The sequence below is a fragment of the Haemaphysalis longicornis genome, unplaced genomic scaffold, assembly GCF_048455015.1.
Source record: "Haemaphysalis longicornis isolate Haplotype H1 unplaced genomic scaffold, Haemaphysalis longicornis Haplotype H1 scaffold_9, whole genome shotgun sequence".
NCBI classification, from domain to species: domain Eukaryota; kingdom Metazoa; phylum Arthropoda; class Arachnida; order Ixodida; family Ixodidae; genus Haemaphysalis; species Haemaphysalis longicornis.
Window position 1 is genome coordinate 136,139,071 of NW_027526460.1, and position 16,931 is coordinate 136,156,001.

At 49.0% G+C, this 16,931-nt stretch overlaps 1 protein-coding gene across 1 annotated transcript in view; it reads right to left on the reverse strand.

The window, feature by feature from the left end:
* The window catches only part of LOC144153454 (beta-hexosaminidase subunit beta-like), a 65,939-nt gene that overhangs the window by 10,224 nt on the left and 38,784 nt on the right, over positions 1–16,931 (reverse strand). Inside the window, exons 7-10 of the mRNA XM_077685097.1 lie at positions 15,223–15,324; positions 6,595–6,703; positions 4,226–4,403; positions 735–815 (exon numbers count right to left, since the gene is read on the reverse strand). Coding sequence (XP_077541223.1) covers positions 735–815; positions 4,226–4,403; positions 6,595–6,703; positions 15,223–15,324 — 470 coding nt within the window. The remainder of the gene's footprint in view (positions 1–734; positions 816–4,225; positions 4,404–6,594; positions 6,704–15,222; positions 15,325–16,931) is intronic.

Below are 16,931 nucleotides of genomic sequence, written 5' to 3' on the forward strand. Positions count from 1 at the left end.
GTTTTCGGATGTAGCTGGTTGAAGTTGAAATCGCTGTTATAGACAAGCGTTTTACCGGCTGTACTGTGTTCATTCCTGCATACGCGGATGGCGGAGTTGGGGAGGGGGCGGGGGGTCCCCGCGGATTGCGAACTTGTAACAATAGGCTCGTTATAGGTGGGTTCGGTTATGTGGAACTATTGGATATATCGAACTAATCACGGTGCATATTGCAGTTCGCTATAAACGGGTTTGACTGTAGTTGCCTAAGCCAAAGGGTGTTGAAGAAAGTGGTTAGCTACTACAAAAAACAGCACCAAAATAGAGGAGAAAGCAACCGGCTGGTGTGTGTTCTCTTATTCACGGTAATGTAATGTAATGTACCTCTGTAGTTTGGGGGAGACGGAGCCTTGACGGGCTTTCGTTGAACATGTTGTGAGAGGATGTTCGTTAAAAGCAGCTTAAATTTACCCAATCGTTAAAATTATAGAGCCGCCAAATGATATCGCGATCTATTTTCACAAGTGGAAGCGTAGCCACAAAGAGCTAAACCCCGCGTCGTCCTTTCATGGTCACCACGCGAATAAGGCAGCAGGGATTCCGGAATTCGGCAAGATAGATTTGTGCTAGAACGTCCTGCATCCTTATTGCTGCGTCTTCTCTGCTCTCACCGTCGTCATTTGCTGGATCGCAGGCTTCCTTTATCAACGACAAAAACCTATGTTCAGCTACTATGACACGCAACAGATACTTACGATTCGAAAAAATTATTTATAAAGGCCTTGACACTTGCTTTCTTCTCTTCCGCTCGTTTCTTCAGGTGTTCGTCGATGCTCCTGCGAGGCAATCGAAATACTGCCCGAATCCAAAGAGAAAGATAAAAAGCACTCTGCCACTCCTTATCGCAAAGTGAACAGAAAAAAGAAAAGTCGGTCATATTGTTGTTCTCCGTATGCTTGCATTGCGAAAATGCAGCACTACTTTGCCAGAAAACGGCACGTAGAATAAAGCGTTCAGCGGAGTCCCATTGAAAGCGAATTCAGAAAGTTTCAAATGATGTTCGCGAGCGAGTGTCTGTCAAAGCTGTGTGTAAAGAGAATCGCTCGCCTTAAAAGAAAAAAGTTCAAATAGTGCACATACAAATCAACCAAACAGTGCACCACAAGTCTATCCACCGGAAAATTTCCGCCATGACAATTCCGTCCTCAGTCTAAGTCGCAAACATAACTGCTACATCTGAACACTTGCACTCGAAATGGCCAGTTGAGACTAAACGCCCATCCGTCAAACGACGATGACGGTTGAAACAAAAGATTTCTCGTGATGGATTCTTTTGTTGGGCAATCCCACCCTGCGAGTGTGCGCTCCTCTGGAGGTTGGCACCACTTTTCTGGAATACCCACACCAAATCTCGGGTGTGCGCTCCGTAGGGTTTGGGGTGTACGGTTCGAATCGGTACCTGCTGCTTGGCGTTCAGCGGGAAATTTTTTCAGTGGGTGGCGGTTTGAGGTGTTAACCCCCAATATGTGACTTTAGGCCTAACGTTCTACGCCTCCAAATGGGACGTAAAGCCTAACGTCTTGTGGGTAGCAGTCATACTGCACACAGAGCAGTAAGATCCTGACGAATTCTTAGGTTGTTATCTGAGTTTCGAATCGATTCGACCATGTCGAAATGAAGCAATCGGATAGACGCCAGCTTTATAACGTAAGGGACCCAGTTTCTATTCCGGCAACGGGAACTTCTTTTTAGATGCAACGCATCTCATGCTCGCCCCTCTGTCCTTCCTGCGTCTGTCCGGCGTTGTCCGCACAGCTGCGCCTCTCCTCCTCTCCTCTCTCCGATAGCGAACACTCTCTTCCAAACAGCTGCGGGTTGGCGCAGCGCGATCTCAGTCCGTTGCTAGGCGCCGGTGGGTGGCGCTGCGCATGTGCAGTACTCTCTCTCTCCGCGCTCTCCTCTCCTTCGGGCGCTGTGAAAATAAAGCGGCATGCCGCGCTGCGGCCGTCGCAGTCGACGGTCGTCCGCCCACCTCCCCTTCGCGTGAGAATCCCTGCTGTAAACGTAATCAATACGATGGAAAACGCCAATGGAACCCCCCATGAGATGCGTTGCATCACACCAGGGTTCCCGCGAGGGGAGGTGGTCGTAATTTTTTTTTCACGTCCCCCACGATCATTCATCCTCATCGTCAGCGAAAGCTGTCTTTTCCTGCAGGGCGTATTGGCCTATAACATCATCAGAGAGCACACGAAAGCTTCGCTTTAAAAAGTGAACGGAGGTGCTACGTGGCCAATGAGAGCTGATGACTGTGATAGGTGAAAACGTTTTTGCCCACAAACGTAACACCGAATCATAATCAGCGGACGTAGTTAGTGCTACTCCTCGAGGGAACCCCATCACTTTTCGCTGACTGCAAACGGTGTATGTATCCTGTCTTTTTAACGGCCCACCTGTAAATGCGTTTGTCGTATTTGATGGTTGCACATACACTCATAGCATACGCATAAACAGAACTCCGCAAGCAGTCCGTTTTGTGTACTTGAGCCTTTACTCTCAACGGCTAGAACGTCGGCTCATCCAATCCAGGGAATATAAGGTACTAAGATCTTGCATCTTGGGGAACAGCGCGAACTAACAGGGACACAAAAGGACCAGGGAACAAGAGACCTGTTAGTTCGCGCTGTTCCCCAAGATGCAAGTACACCAACTCGCCCAACTCGCCACCCTGCAACGTACTAAGAGCCAGCACGGACAGCTTAAAAATTATCAGATGCCCCCAGCAACAAATAACAGATCCTGCTTAAGATCGCCTAGAGAAACTTCTTGCTTTTTAAAAACTTGTCCTTGTTCATCTCGCATGCAGGCTCCTTGGCCTTCGCACATTTAACGTGACTTTTATTGTCTCCTGACACCCTTTTATGAAGGCTTTTTTCTGCATTGATTGCCCTGCATGCACGATCTTCTCGTTAACCTTATATTACAATCGGTTAGGCCCACCTATCTGTTTGCTGATATTCTTACGGGCGGTTAGAAAGCAGTTATTTTTAAAACACTTACTAAGATACCGAACATCAGTCAAGCGGTTGTCATGAGGACAGTCAGGTGGTCTCATGTCCACGTTTTCAGAAGTGTTCTCAAGTGCGTTTTTATTTATTTACGGAAATGGAAATGCGTTCCGCCGAGTAGAAACCACATTTATCTGTTGGAGTCAGCGTACATGCACATTTTCAACACGTATATTACAAAGGAAACCCCAGCTTTCACACTCGCGAAGCAATCCCAAGTCACACGACGAAGCGTTAACTATAGCCCTAATACGTGTTTGAACTTTTAAAGACGATAGTGTTTCTAGGGCAACCTAAACGCAAAAATATTGGTCTCTCTCTCTCTCTCTCTCTCTCTCTCTCTCTCTCTCTCTCTCTCTCTCTCTCTCTCTCTCTCTCTGTCTGTCTGTCTGTCTGTCGGTCGGTCGGTCGGTCGGTCGGTCGGTCGGTCGGTCGGTCGGTCGGTCGGCCGGGCTCGTTTCCTCGCCGCGTCCGACCCAAGTTCCGCGACGTATCTGCTTTGCAGCGAATGACCTGCTGCCATGGCCCATTTATGTTCAACATATTCTCAGCAAGGGAACGCTCAGGCATTTTAGTCGTAGTTTAGGTTAAAAAATGTGAGTACCAGCTTCATTTAACTAGGTACATTAGTTGGATTGGTTTTACAAAATAGCATTACAAAGAACGACAGTGTCGAAGAAGGCGAGATCAAACGCGCTGCCCCAACAAATTTCACACAATCGCTGCAAACTCAGAGAAATTGTATTGACATAAACAAATACCCTGCGGATTCACCATAGAACGGAGTGGGAAAGGAGAAGAATGGAGTGCAAGGTGGGAGGAAGAGAGGAGGGGCACTTACGCGGCAGGGGAAATAGAAGGCCATCATCTTCGGAAGACATTTACACCGAAGCTAGCAGATACGCGGTCAATGTTTCACTCTGCAATACGCCTGCGTGCTCTCATATCGTAGCAGCATGAAACTGCCGCCGAGATCTCCCGTACAGCCCAGGTGACTGAGTTCTATGCCCGTTTAAAGCACCTCGTTGCTCCTGGCAAGTCAAAGTGAGGAAGTGCGAGCGGACCGAAAACGACAAGTGGGTAGGACCCGAAAACCAGCGTTGGCAGCGCGACTGTGTGTTCACCCTGTGATTAAGTCGCTACGCTTGGCACACGGTTGCGCTGCAATATAGTATTACCAGCAGGAGGTGGAGAAATTTCTGCCCCCCATGTGCACAAGCTGTTCTGGGAACAGACGGGCCAGCTCGGCGTACAGAACCAGAAGAAGATCCATGGAGTCTCTTCGTGTCGGGTCCAACAGGCCTGACTCGCCGCACAGCAGCTCCGGGTGGCTTCTCCTCAGAGACGCCAAGCTGCCTGCACAACGACACATTGGTGCTATATATGAACAGTGTGTCACTGGAGTGGTCGCCAGCGCGCCGCTCAGTATACCCTTCCTTAGTTACCGAAGGTGGCAGTGGAGGACCCGCACCAATATTTCGCCGCAATAAATGATGCACAACAATATAATAACGCGATTGCCCCATTGACGAGCTCTGAAAATCTACCTCCTGGACGGCGCAAACTACAAGATAAAAGCAAAACGACCATTAATTGAAACAACACCACCACGACAGTTGAGGAAAAACCCTACCTGTCTTTGTATCGCTCGTGTAATTCCCAAATGACATTGAATTACGCAAATAACGCAGCTTTGGTCATTTGTTATGCGCTATGCTTACGGGACATTTAAAAAAAAGCATCCTGGACCTATACCTTTTTCGAGTATACGCGAACAACGATACGATGTATTCCCACCTTTGGTGTGAGAGCGCTTCCACTCCACTTCCCAAAATTAATTAGAAGGGAGATGAAGCCATAGCAACATCGTAACCATTTATTTATTTAAAATACCTTACAGGCCCCTGTTCAGGGCATTGAGTAAGGGGGGTAACAAAGGAAAAAGTTACAGATTAATCATCACAAAATCACAAGTTAAAAAAACATCAGAACAACTTATGAGAAGGTTCGCAATACACGTGCAAGTTCGAAAACGATAACAAGAAAAGGAAAAATCAATATCATATCGCACACACGTAAACTGCGCACAAACATTGCAAGTATACTGAACGCTAACACGCTAGTAGGTAAACAGGAGAACAACCAAAGATACCCAAATATGCGCAGACGAAGTGCACCAATCAAATTCTGCAGTCTCGAGTATGCACAACGGAAAGATAACAGGAAAAAACACAGAACATACTCGCGCACGTAAAGAGACATTTACAGCATGAAATGTTCGTACTCAGGCACAAAGTGCGACACTGGCAAAAAAAAAAAGAAAGAAAGAAAAATAGAAAGCCCAAGCTAAGACAGATTGTTTTGGTCTTCCAGCAGAGAAAAAAAAATTGGAAGATTAAAAAAGGGATACAGGACATGGCAGAAAAAAAATGCGAAAACAATAGATTTGTGTCGTTTAATGCGCCTAGGCTGCACCTGGGTAATGAGGCGCACCGTATTGGAGGGGTCCGGATTAATTTCGACAACCTGGGCATCTTTAACGTGCGCCGGAATATCGACGCACGGGCGCTTCGCTCTTCGACTTCATTTGAAGAGCGGCCGCCGCGGCCAATATCAAAGGAGCTTCCTTGGGCTCAGAGGCATAACGTTTTACCCACGGAGCACCCATAGCAGCGTCCTAAGGGGAGCAGCAGAATGGGGAACATGGGGATCCGCCGGCGTGATGTGCGGGTCAACGTCAGAATTTGAGGTTTAGGTCGTCAAAGGCTACCCTCAGATGACCTGCGATGAGTTTGAGGTTGCTTGTCAAGTCACTGAGGCTAACGTTTCGGCTGCCAAACGTAAAGAATAACCATATGTCTGAATAGGGCAAATGGAAAAGGCTCGTAGCCATTGTAACGGAGAAGTCACAACAGGAAAAGCTTGTAAAGGAGACTGACGCTTTGATGGCCACATTTTAGGCAGCACAAGCGTCAATGTCCCGTCCAAATCTAATCAAGCTCGCCAACTACGGGACATACTGTGTAAGTAGGCGCTTCACAAAATGGCTGGGCAATTCGATAGTTTCAGTCAGGAAAGTTAAATCAATCAATAGGAATATGGATTGTGGACTTTGGTTTAACTCAGTTTGCATGGGTAAATCTTCACTTTTGAGCCATCTTTCCCTTACTAAGAAAGGGGCAGGCCTAAGAAAAGCCAAATTAAAGCTAGTGCAGACCACCAGCTCCTCTGTTTCTTTACTCTTCGCGTCTTAATAGCGTAGATGGACGAATTTTTCTCGTCTTCTCAGCGCATTATTGTGTGTTGGGCCCCATAATTCACAGCTTATTCATCTGCGCATGCATGCTTTCTTGCGTACGGGTGCATTCTTTAAGTTCTCTAATAAACCAGTATTTGTGAGTCAGCTTTTGTTTTGTGACCCCTTCGTCTTGTTCCGTACGGTTGCTCCCTGTGCTATTCCCAACTTTCCCAACTTTCAGTGTTATCTCATATGGTCCGTTTCACAAAACGTAATGGAACCCTGTTAGACGGCGCCCAGTACACTCACCAGGGCTTTGCAGCTCCGGCAAGATTCGGATACCTCGACTGCGTCCGTATTCCACGATCTCCGCGATGTCGGCAGCGTTGTACTCATGCGAGCCCAAACGGAACGCGCCCTGCGTTGGGACAGAGGTACACTATTCCGGACATGTGATAAACGATGTGGAGTACAACGGCTTTAGTATACAAAGGAGAAGTGAGGAGAAATGTGGTAAAGTCGTTGGCTTTTTGGGATTTCTCGAACAATCTAGCTGTCACAGATACAAATCAGCTCCCTTTATGCTTCCACCTTTCCTAAAGGATCTTCCGTGTATCACAGAATGGGTGCAACCGAGGAAGACAAGAATACAGTGTAGAGGGTGCTAGGTGCTAATCTTATCCGGCGCGATACCGGAAGGCTGAGTGTTGCCAGAATCGGATGGCCCAAACACCTGCACCTTGTTGTTTTATTAAGCGTTTATTTATCATCATCGTCATCATCTTTTTCTCATACAAAAGCATTGCGTCTTCCTGATATATATTCCAACTTTAAACAAAATTGATAAAGCATTGTTTTTATGTTAATCGTGAGTTTGATTTTAGCGCTTGCGTGTTGGGTCTTACATCTCGCATTTCGGAAAGGGCGGTGACAGAAACGCAGGCAACGCAAACTGTCAAACATTGACAATCAAAGGCGTACACGTATTGCTCTGTTGCGCAGCCTGATTGACAGTATGCGACCGCAAAAAGTGGGGCGATACCTTTAAATGAACGCCTCTTAATTTCAGCTGCCCTACGAGCCGGGGTTACACCTTCACTACTTGAAATAAACACTGAAGCGTCAGCGACAAACCGTTTCCAAGGATCTGCATGTTTATGTAGCCTACGTTTGAAACAATGATCATTTTTTTTCGGTGTATACTGCGTCACCCTCAAGCGTAATCTAACAAGTGGGCACTGAAGGATACATGACATCAATGTGTATTAGCATGTTCTTGCTGGATTTATTTTCTTTGTTAGATTAAAGCCCATCACCGATGAGCGCGCGTCGCTACTACAGCTTTCCGGAAGCTAAGACCACGAGGGTATACCCCAAACCTTCCAAACAGTTTCTTGAAAGGGGCCGTGCAGACAAATTACAAGTTTATTTTATTCTAAATATTTCGTGTTTTATAGCGCACCCAGCGCTTGTCTGGCAGAAAATAAAGCCGTCTTTACTGAGAAATTAGTAAATTTAGGTTAAAATCTTGATTGTCCCGTTAAATCATGTGTTTACGTGTCGTCTGCCATGAAGTCATAAGTGCGCGTATTGAAACGAACTTCCACTGCATCATTCGGCTCTGCAGGGAGATCACGTGGTGGCTCTAACGCCGGTGGTCGCAGCTCAGCTACGCTCCAGCGTTTTCCCCCCTACAACCGCCACCGCATCTAGCCGCAGCAATACAGCCACGGCCACCGACGCCTCAACACGCAGGGAACCTCCTGACCAAGTTTCATTCACCGGTGAGCCCCCGTTTCTTCATGAGTGGAGTGCCAATCATCGACCACGCCGGCACGGCCTGCTAGGCCTAACCGGCGCTTCGGCGTACCCGCGTTGACGTGGCAACGGTAGCGTGCCCCTCTGATGATCGCCCGCCTTGGCCACATCATGGAGATCGTGGTCGAAGGAGAGGACCTCACTCCTGAGGACTTCCACGAGGGCGACTGGCAGCATATGCATCGCGCCTACCAGGAAAACACCGAAAAAAAGCAGGACCATTCAAGGCCCCCAGCAAGCAGCAGCCGGCGCACCAGCCGAAGATGCGCCGAACAAAGCAGCGTACTCCGCCGAGAGCCAGTCCATCGGAAGGAGACTACAAAATCGTGTTCCGCCCAAGGGGTGTATTATAACTTGAAGCCAACAGCAGCGTTACCATCACAAATGCGATCTACGCAGCCGCAGGAGTTCCTTACACAAGCGGTGAGCAGGTACGCACACAGCCCATCTCGTACTTCTTCGTCGTTAGTACCCCCTCCAAGGATTGAGCGCTTCTTTTCTCCTCCGTTAAGTTTATCCGCATTAAGGACCAAACCTTCGAACTGTGGAGTCCCATCGCCACCCCGTTGCGCACAGTGACCGGCATCGTGTTCAACTTTCCGGAGGACGAATCTCTGTACGACATCACGACAGGATTCAAAGATCACAACCCTGACTTCCACATTCTGAGTGCCAGGAGGATGGGATCCTCCAAATCCATCGAAATTCTTTTTCGTGGCACCGTAGTACCATACTGCGTCCGATACCGACAAACGACCCAACGCTGCTACCCCTTCCGCAGGAAAACGGAGGCCTGCCCGCACTGCTGGAAATTAGGCCATCGACCAGACGTGTGTCCAGCGGCTGCGACTCGCTGCCACACCTGCGGCATAGTCAACCCTACGTAAGGTCCACTTATGAGATTAGCGGCCAGGCGCCCGGGCTGCGCGTGAGAACCCGCCACTCTGTCTGGTGGCCCAACACTGTAAACTCTACGCTGCAGCCGTCGCCAATTCGTCACGGCGCGCACGGGAGACGAATTGTCTGGCCCGCCGTATACCACAGAGATAATCCCCCATTGAGAAAGCAGACGGCGCCGCCAGATTCCGGGTACCGTCCGCGTGACGTGCGGAGGTGGTGGGATTACCGGCGTCGAAACGCGCGCCGAGCAAGACACCATTGTCAACGCGCCCCGGCCGGCACAGTGCACTGTCGCCGCCTTTCGCTCTCACCCCGCGGGGTCACGCGCACCTACTCGTCTGTGAGCGTGCCATTGACCCAAAGATGGCGGCGCCTCATTGAATATTCCGTGGCGTGCTGAGTGACAGCTGTCTACGTGAATTTGGGCACTCCCTTACGCGTGTACGAACGCTACAGGGGCGTTACCGAGAGAGGGTGATCTCGAGGTTTTATAAGGCCAAACTTGGCCGTTGGAAATCGTTCTTGTCTGAGCGCCGAGCTGGGCTGTTCCCGGCGGGACAACGAGTGTCGACCGTTGAAGCTAGGTTGGGATTTGTGAGCCCCCTAGGATAAAGGTTAGGATCGCGTCGGAAGTTTACGGTGCAGCGCCGTACCGTGCAACTAGACGGATCCTGCGGCGAGACAGGGTCTCGGCCGTCGTTTCTCGAGCGGTTTGTGTACGCTCCGAGAATAAGAGAATTAGACAAAGTTGAGAAGCTCAAGTGATTTGTGCGCACTTGGAGCTAGCGTCTAGCGGAAGTTTGAAGTTTTTCTTTTCATTACTCATGTGCCCAGTTTTCCTACTGTAAATAGCTGTATACAAACTCTCCGTTTCACTTAATCAACCCCAACGCCTCGAGCTCGTCAATTCGACCGCCATCTCCAAGAACTTCAACACCATCGCCCTGCCGGCATCCTGCCAAATCAACCGGAGCCCGGGCGATTGGGTTCCTGATCGACACCGAAAATGAACTACAGGACCATCTTTACTCCTACCGACGGACACCCGTGCACCCCCAAGTGTGTGATCTGCAATGGACAGCACCTTACCGGGGCAGTAGACTGCCCGCGTAGATTCCAGCCCCGACAGAGACTTTCACCATCGTCGCAAGAGGGAAGGCAGCAGCAGCGACAAAACACCAATCGAGGTCAATGCAGAAGTTAAAGTCAATCCTGAAAAATCCACAAGAATGGCCCAGCCTGCCGGTGCGAAAGAGAGGTCGCTCAAAATCTCGATCTCCATCCGGCAATAGGGCCACATCCAAGTCCCGGAGCCAATCGAGAGCGCCGTCAGTCAACAACCGCGGGCGACAAACTTCCAAAAGGAGGGACAAGACGCCGCCGCCAGCGTCAACCGCAACCGCCGACAAACAGGTGAGCTGGGGCAGCGGGGCGTCCCACCGTTCCTCGAACAACACCCCTTCTCCTCAGACTACCCAAATCCCTGCAGAGTCTCGGCTGGAGCTATATAGTCTTAAAGCAGAAGTTAGATCTCTTAGGCAGAGCATCGCGAAGCTGTTAAAAGATAATGAAGCCTTGCGGGACGAAAATAAAGCCCTCCGTGAACAACTGATCACCCCGGCAGACCCCTCTGGTAGAGATGTTAATTCGCCCTCCACAAAGGAACGCGCTCTCGAAACCTCCCTCCCTATGGAAGTCGAAAATAAACTTTGCGACATTGCACGCACTCTTGATGGTATTTTAGAAGTGCAAAATGGTTCCAGAAGTCTATCGTAATGCTACCACATAGCCAACTGCTAACAGCCCCATCACAGCAATCCTTTGCTCCCCATGTCGAGAGAAAAATCTGGCAGTGGAATTGCCGCGGATTTAAACGGAAGTGACCAGAACTACAGTTACTTGTCAAGTGACTTCAATCCCCCCCTCCCCCCCCCCCCCATGTAAGTGCACTGCAAGAAGGCGGAACTACCGTTAAACTACCCGGCTATAAAGCTTTTCAGCACCACAAAAATACCCGCACAGTCATCCTGGTCAACCGCAACCTACCGGCGACCAGGCAACAATTTGACACTATAGACATTCATCGTGATCTAATAACAATCTTTCCAAAGAAGCGCGAAGCCACTAAAATCCTCATTCTTAATGTATATAGCCCACCGCGGAACCGCGACCATAGATTTAATCTTCTTTTCGCTCCCACACGCAGGGAAGTAGGACCGCACGCGCTAGTGGTAGTAGGAGATTTTAATGCCCCACATACCGGCTGGGGCTACAGATACAGTAACATAAAGGAAGGGACCTCTGGGAGCAAATACAGCTACACCACTTTAGCATTCTTACTGACTCCCGAATAGCCACCAGGATGGGTAACAGCGTCCAAGTTGACACTGCCCCAGATCTTATCTTCGCCCTACATACGAGATGCGAAGAGTGGAACGTTACTGGTCTCACCCTCGGCAGTGATCCCTTTATTATCGAGACAGTAATTAAGCACACGACGAAAATAAAATACACTCCCCGTCAGCAACTCTAGCCGAGTGGGACGAATTCCGACATCTTCGAAACAGCAGTGCAGATGACGCTCCAATATCAAACATAGACACGCGTACGGAGCAACTCTTAATGGACATAAAAATCACCACGAAAAAGCTTGATCCCGACATCCCATTCCTAACCATTCATGCCAGGCTTGCCCACCTCTGGGAGGCCTACAAAAGCATCCAGAAGCGCTGGCCCGGATAAAAACACAACCGCAAGCTTAAGTTGCGCATGAACTCAGTGGAAAGGGAAATAGCAGCACACGCCACCGAGCTCGCGCGAGACCAACGGGACCGAATTTGCGACCAGCTTCAAGGAAATCTAGGGATGAAGAAAACATGGCAGCTGCTCAGACACCTCATCGATCCTAACCGAAGCAAAGCTGAGCAGAGAAACCGTCTAACGCAGGTCATGCATAATTACCCACGATCCGATACCGAACTCCTGGACAATATCCGTGACACATATTTGCCCCCGAGTCCCAGCCCCAAGCTCCCAAATTACACAGGTCTCCCAAATTCTGAAATGGACCGAGACATCTGGGAAGTGGAGCTCAGGGCGGCCATCGCAAAATTTCGCACCAGCTCAGCTCCTGGCACCGATGGCGTAACTAATGAAGCACTCCGCAATCTGGATGGCAAATCGGTTGCATCCCTAACGCATTACATGAACGAGTGCTGGAGATAAGGCACCCTACCTCGGTCGTGGAAACATGCCAAGGTAGCTCTGATTCCCAAGCCCAACAAACCTCTCGCACTCGAACATCTACGCCCTATTTCACTTACATCCTGCCTCGGTAAGCTCATGGAGCACATCATACACACCCGACTGTCAAATCACCTCATAGACACAGAGCAATTCCCCCATGCGATGATAGGTTTCCCATACGATTTATCTACACAAGAAGTGATGCTCATACTCTATCATCACGTCATACGACGTTCGCCTGACAGGTTAGACTCATCGGCAGTGCTAGCACTAGATCTGCCCAAGGCATTCGACAAAGTTGGCCACGAGGCCATTCTCAAATCTTAGGCCTAAGAATACAAAGCAACAGCAAAAATGACAGCTTCAAAGCCTAATGAACCGAGCCGAGGACCAGACGGCCCGACTGGTTCGCAGGGTCACCAACCGCCATAAGGGTCTTACCGAAAGCGAAAAAGTTCGCATTATCCATGTCTTTGTCATCTCCCTCCCTTATCTCCTCCTAACTAAAGTTGACCCCGATAAAATTGACGTGCTAATTAGCATGTCTATTTTATCGAGGCGAACCTATAAATTAGCGCTTCGACTCATTCCCGGCACTTCCACTGCCCGATTGGACGGAATGAATCTCCACAATACAGCTCAAGAGCTGATAGAAGAGCGACTGGCCCGAATCAGCACAGGGAGGCACACCCTTCAAGAACTGGGTATCAGTCACCATACAAACTTCGCGCAACTACATTCCATTACCGCGTCAATACACTCTCAACCAATAATCAAACCGTTGCCCCGCAATATGCCCCCGGAGCACCACGTCACTAGGAAACTAAAGCGAGCGGAAGCACTCCACAAGATGTACGGCAACCCCGAGCTGTGTATGTTGACGCGGCAGAATGCAGATTCCACGACGCATACTCGATTGTGGCCATGAACTACGGAAAGGTACTTTTCAATTCGGCCCAGAGACGGCGGAAGAGGTGGTCATAGCCCTAGCTCTAACACTCCACCCCACTCCCAGCACTATCATTTCTGATTCTAAAACTGCACTTCAAAATTTTTCCACCGGACGTATCTCAGACCCGGCACTCAAAATTTTGACAGGAAACTCTGCCCCACCCCTAAAACAACCAGTTCTTCTGACCTGGACGCCCGCGCATTCGGGCCTAGAAGGGAACGAAGCGGCCTACGAACACGCCCGAGGACTCACGATCCGGGCTGGGCCCAGTCTCTATCCCTACCACGGGGCGCGATCTGCGCGGGATCGCCTGGTCTCTTTTCACGGCATCACTATGCACTACTGCCTCTCCCGCTTGACCTAACCTCCGGCAGACAAAACTTTAGACAATTCTAAGGATCACACGTGACGACTTCTTCAGACAGGCACCTTTCCAAATCCCGCCGTCCTGACGCACATCCACCCAACTCTGTACCCTACTTCGGCCTGCTGCTTATGTGGCGGCCATGCCACACTATCCCACATCATTTGGGCTTGCCCAAAAAATCCCTTTTCCAGAAATACCCTCCTAGGAACGTTGGGAGGCCGCGCTGCGCTGCTCGGACCCGGACCTACAGACCCGCTTGGTCGCCAGGGCTGCCGAGGTCGCTGATCAGTTCACGCTGACAGCCATCAACGCGACCTAACCACCAGCATCGCTTTCATGATGCATAATCACTGATATTCCTCGAAATAAACTTTATTATCTCTCTCTCTCGGCTCTGCAGCCTTGCTTACCGTCAGTCCTCCCAGATGGCGCTACCATACTTAGCCACGGACCGTCGTCCGCCGTTGCTTTGTTTTTCACCGTATTTGCACTTGGTTTGTTTTTGTTACTGTAGAAAGTAATCGTCTCGGGAAACATAAGGTACCATCGACAAACAGGGTCACGTAAGACGACGTCGCTTATGGCAATCGGCCAGTGTCGTGTAAGACAACTCCAAAGCGGCGGACAGCTGTGCAACTAAAACAAGCATAGTGCGCCCAGTACCAACAGCAGTGCGCATAGATACTTTTATGCCTACGTGTATTTTCGCAACTTTCATTGTTTGCCGCACCTTTTTAACGGCTTTAACATGAATATGCAGTGCATTTAAGTTCAAGTAGCTCGCTCGGCAAGTCTAATTTGCGTTTGCTTTTCCCGGCCTCAGCCAATCACACAGCTGGGCATATGACATCATAGGTTCTGTTGCGAGAAATGAGCTAGCGGGTCGCGTGGCCGTTCCCATTTTTCCTAAATGTATAGCTAATTTGAGCGAAGTGTGCGTTAAAAGTGGTGTCAGTATGATTCTAAGGAGGCAATCTTTCGAATGAACCAAAGTTGTGTTTTCTCTGCATGGCCCCTTTAAATTGCGCTGTATACTCTAATCAGGCAAATGATTAAATCTTTCTAAACTCAAGAATAGAACAAGAAGTAGGAGATAGGTATGCAAAGCGTTCCACAAATATTCTGTCAATTTCATGCATGCAGCACCATCAACGTCAAATCGCCCGTACTGGATGATTGTATTTAGAAAAAAAAAAAAGAGATAGCTCTGGACCATCCTAAGTGCGCTGGTCGGACACAGTGCGGGTTTCGTGGCTAGCTTGCAAAACGAGTAATCCGGCGTATTAGCCACCCACTATGTTGACTATCCGGTGCGCTGAATATTCGCTCGCATGCGCGTGTACGTGTGTACGCGTGTGTGCACAGACGCGCGTTTTGCGGGAGTTGCAACCTTGCAGGAAAAAAGAGCAAATAAATACTAGGAAACATTCTGGTATATTTATAATGTTCAACTTCGCCACAGACTCTGGCGCCTATAACGAAACTTTAGGGCAAAATAAACGATGATGTACTACTTCTAAAGGCAAATGCAAAGCAAGTCCTTGTTCACGTAACCATCTTATGCTGCGAGCATTGAACTTTTCCGCAATTTGGAGTCGTAGGTAGTACTTCATTTACTTCTTTTCGTAGCAAATTGCCATGTACTTAAACTCACCTGAGAGCTGAGCTCCAGCAAGTTTGGCAGGCGGAGCGGAAAGGAGTCATCGCCCACCATCTTCCATTGTAACACATTCATCTTATTCATCACCATGGCGTCCTGAAAAACGTTAGCGAAATAGTCATCAGTTCTTTCTTTGTTCGTTTTTGAAAACCATGAAACAACAACACCCTTCACGCCTCTACAGGAAGTTGTACTGCCTAGAGCAGGGACTGAAGCACATTTTCTCCGTGATGCTGACACTACACAGTGGCGTGTTGGTATATGTTATTTTGGCATATGTTCAAAGTATTAGTTTCTTTTTGTTTCTGTGGTGCCAATACCAAGGGCATTGGACCCGCAGCTAGCATGATACAGATGAGGGTAATTGCGAAAAGTAGTTCATGGCTTTTTATGCCATTGAGAGCAGTTCGCAATTGAAAGATTACATACGCCTCGTCCTGGTTTTGTCATTGATTTTTACGTGAAAGCAACATATCCCCCAATACGACAAATTACCCTTCCGCGTGACCAATCGATTGCTGAAAAAATGGCCGAAAGTAAACACAAGATATAAGAATGAATTTTGCTCTGAGGTTTGAATTCAATGCTTACGGAATTAGGGTAGAGCACGCATAGCGGGAATGACAGCCGATCCTTTACTTTAGCTGACGTTGACATAGCAAATTTATGACTTTCGAATTAGAACGTGGGTTTGAGCATACCAATTAGAGTAATAGCAAAGCATGTTTACTCCTAAAAACCGCGTGTGTGGGGCCACCAAGGGCAACGAAGACAACGACGGAAAGAAAAAATTCCCCGCATTCCCCGAGGGGAAGAATGTGAAAGTGCGAATGCTCGAGTTGAATTTGCGCGGTTCGGTAATGTTCGCGAAAGAGAGATCACACACACACACACAACTACAAAGAAAGAAAGATGCATTTATTCACAGACACCTATTTGTGTTGTCGTTGTACTTGATTGCTAGAGCGGATCTCAGCTTTGAAATTTTGTGTCAGCACTCCTTTAAGCGGGTGCATTAGCCCTTCTCACGCCCGATTCCTGGCCAATCCCCCACGTGGGTATGTGCCATGTCAGCGGCCAGGCAGCGCGCGCCCATCTCCCCCCGTTGCCAAGGAAGACGAGGAGATTCCTGGCCAATCCCCCACGTGGGTATGTGATGCGGACATCGCCGGTGGACGCAGGTTCAGGGTCGCTTAAGAAGTGCATTGCACTTAAAAAATCATCATACCGGTAGTATCGGCAGTACACAATCGCACAACAGGATACCTACGCGAGTAGGTATACATATAGGTCGCCTGTTGTGCGATCGGGTACTGTCGTTGTAAAAGGTAAAAACACGTTTATGCTACGAGCGTGTATATAGGGGTAGCAAGGGCTTCGCCAAGCCGCTGAGTCATCGTGAGAGAGAGAAGAACGACGCAATGGGAAAAAGGCCACAATCGCCCCACTGGGCACCCTTCTGCTGTCGCTTCTATGCCTAATGCGGTGAACTTTGATGCGCCTACCTAAGCAGTACCTCTGGTACGTTGTCGCCGGCGAAACTACGTGCCAAAAGATGAAAGGAAACACAAAAATACTGCAAAAAGGTGAGCGAAAAAGCAGGCGCTGAGTGCAACTACAGCTCCCACTACACCATCCTAAAGCAACAGCTAAGACTCTACAAATTACAGGCCACACGTAACACCTCTTATGGCGGAGGTATT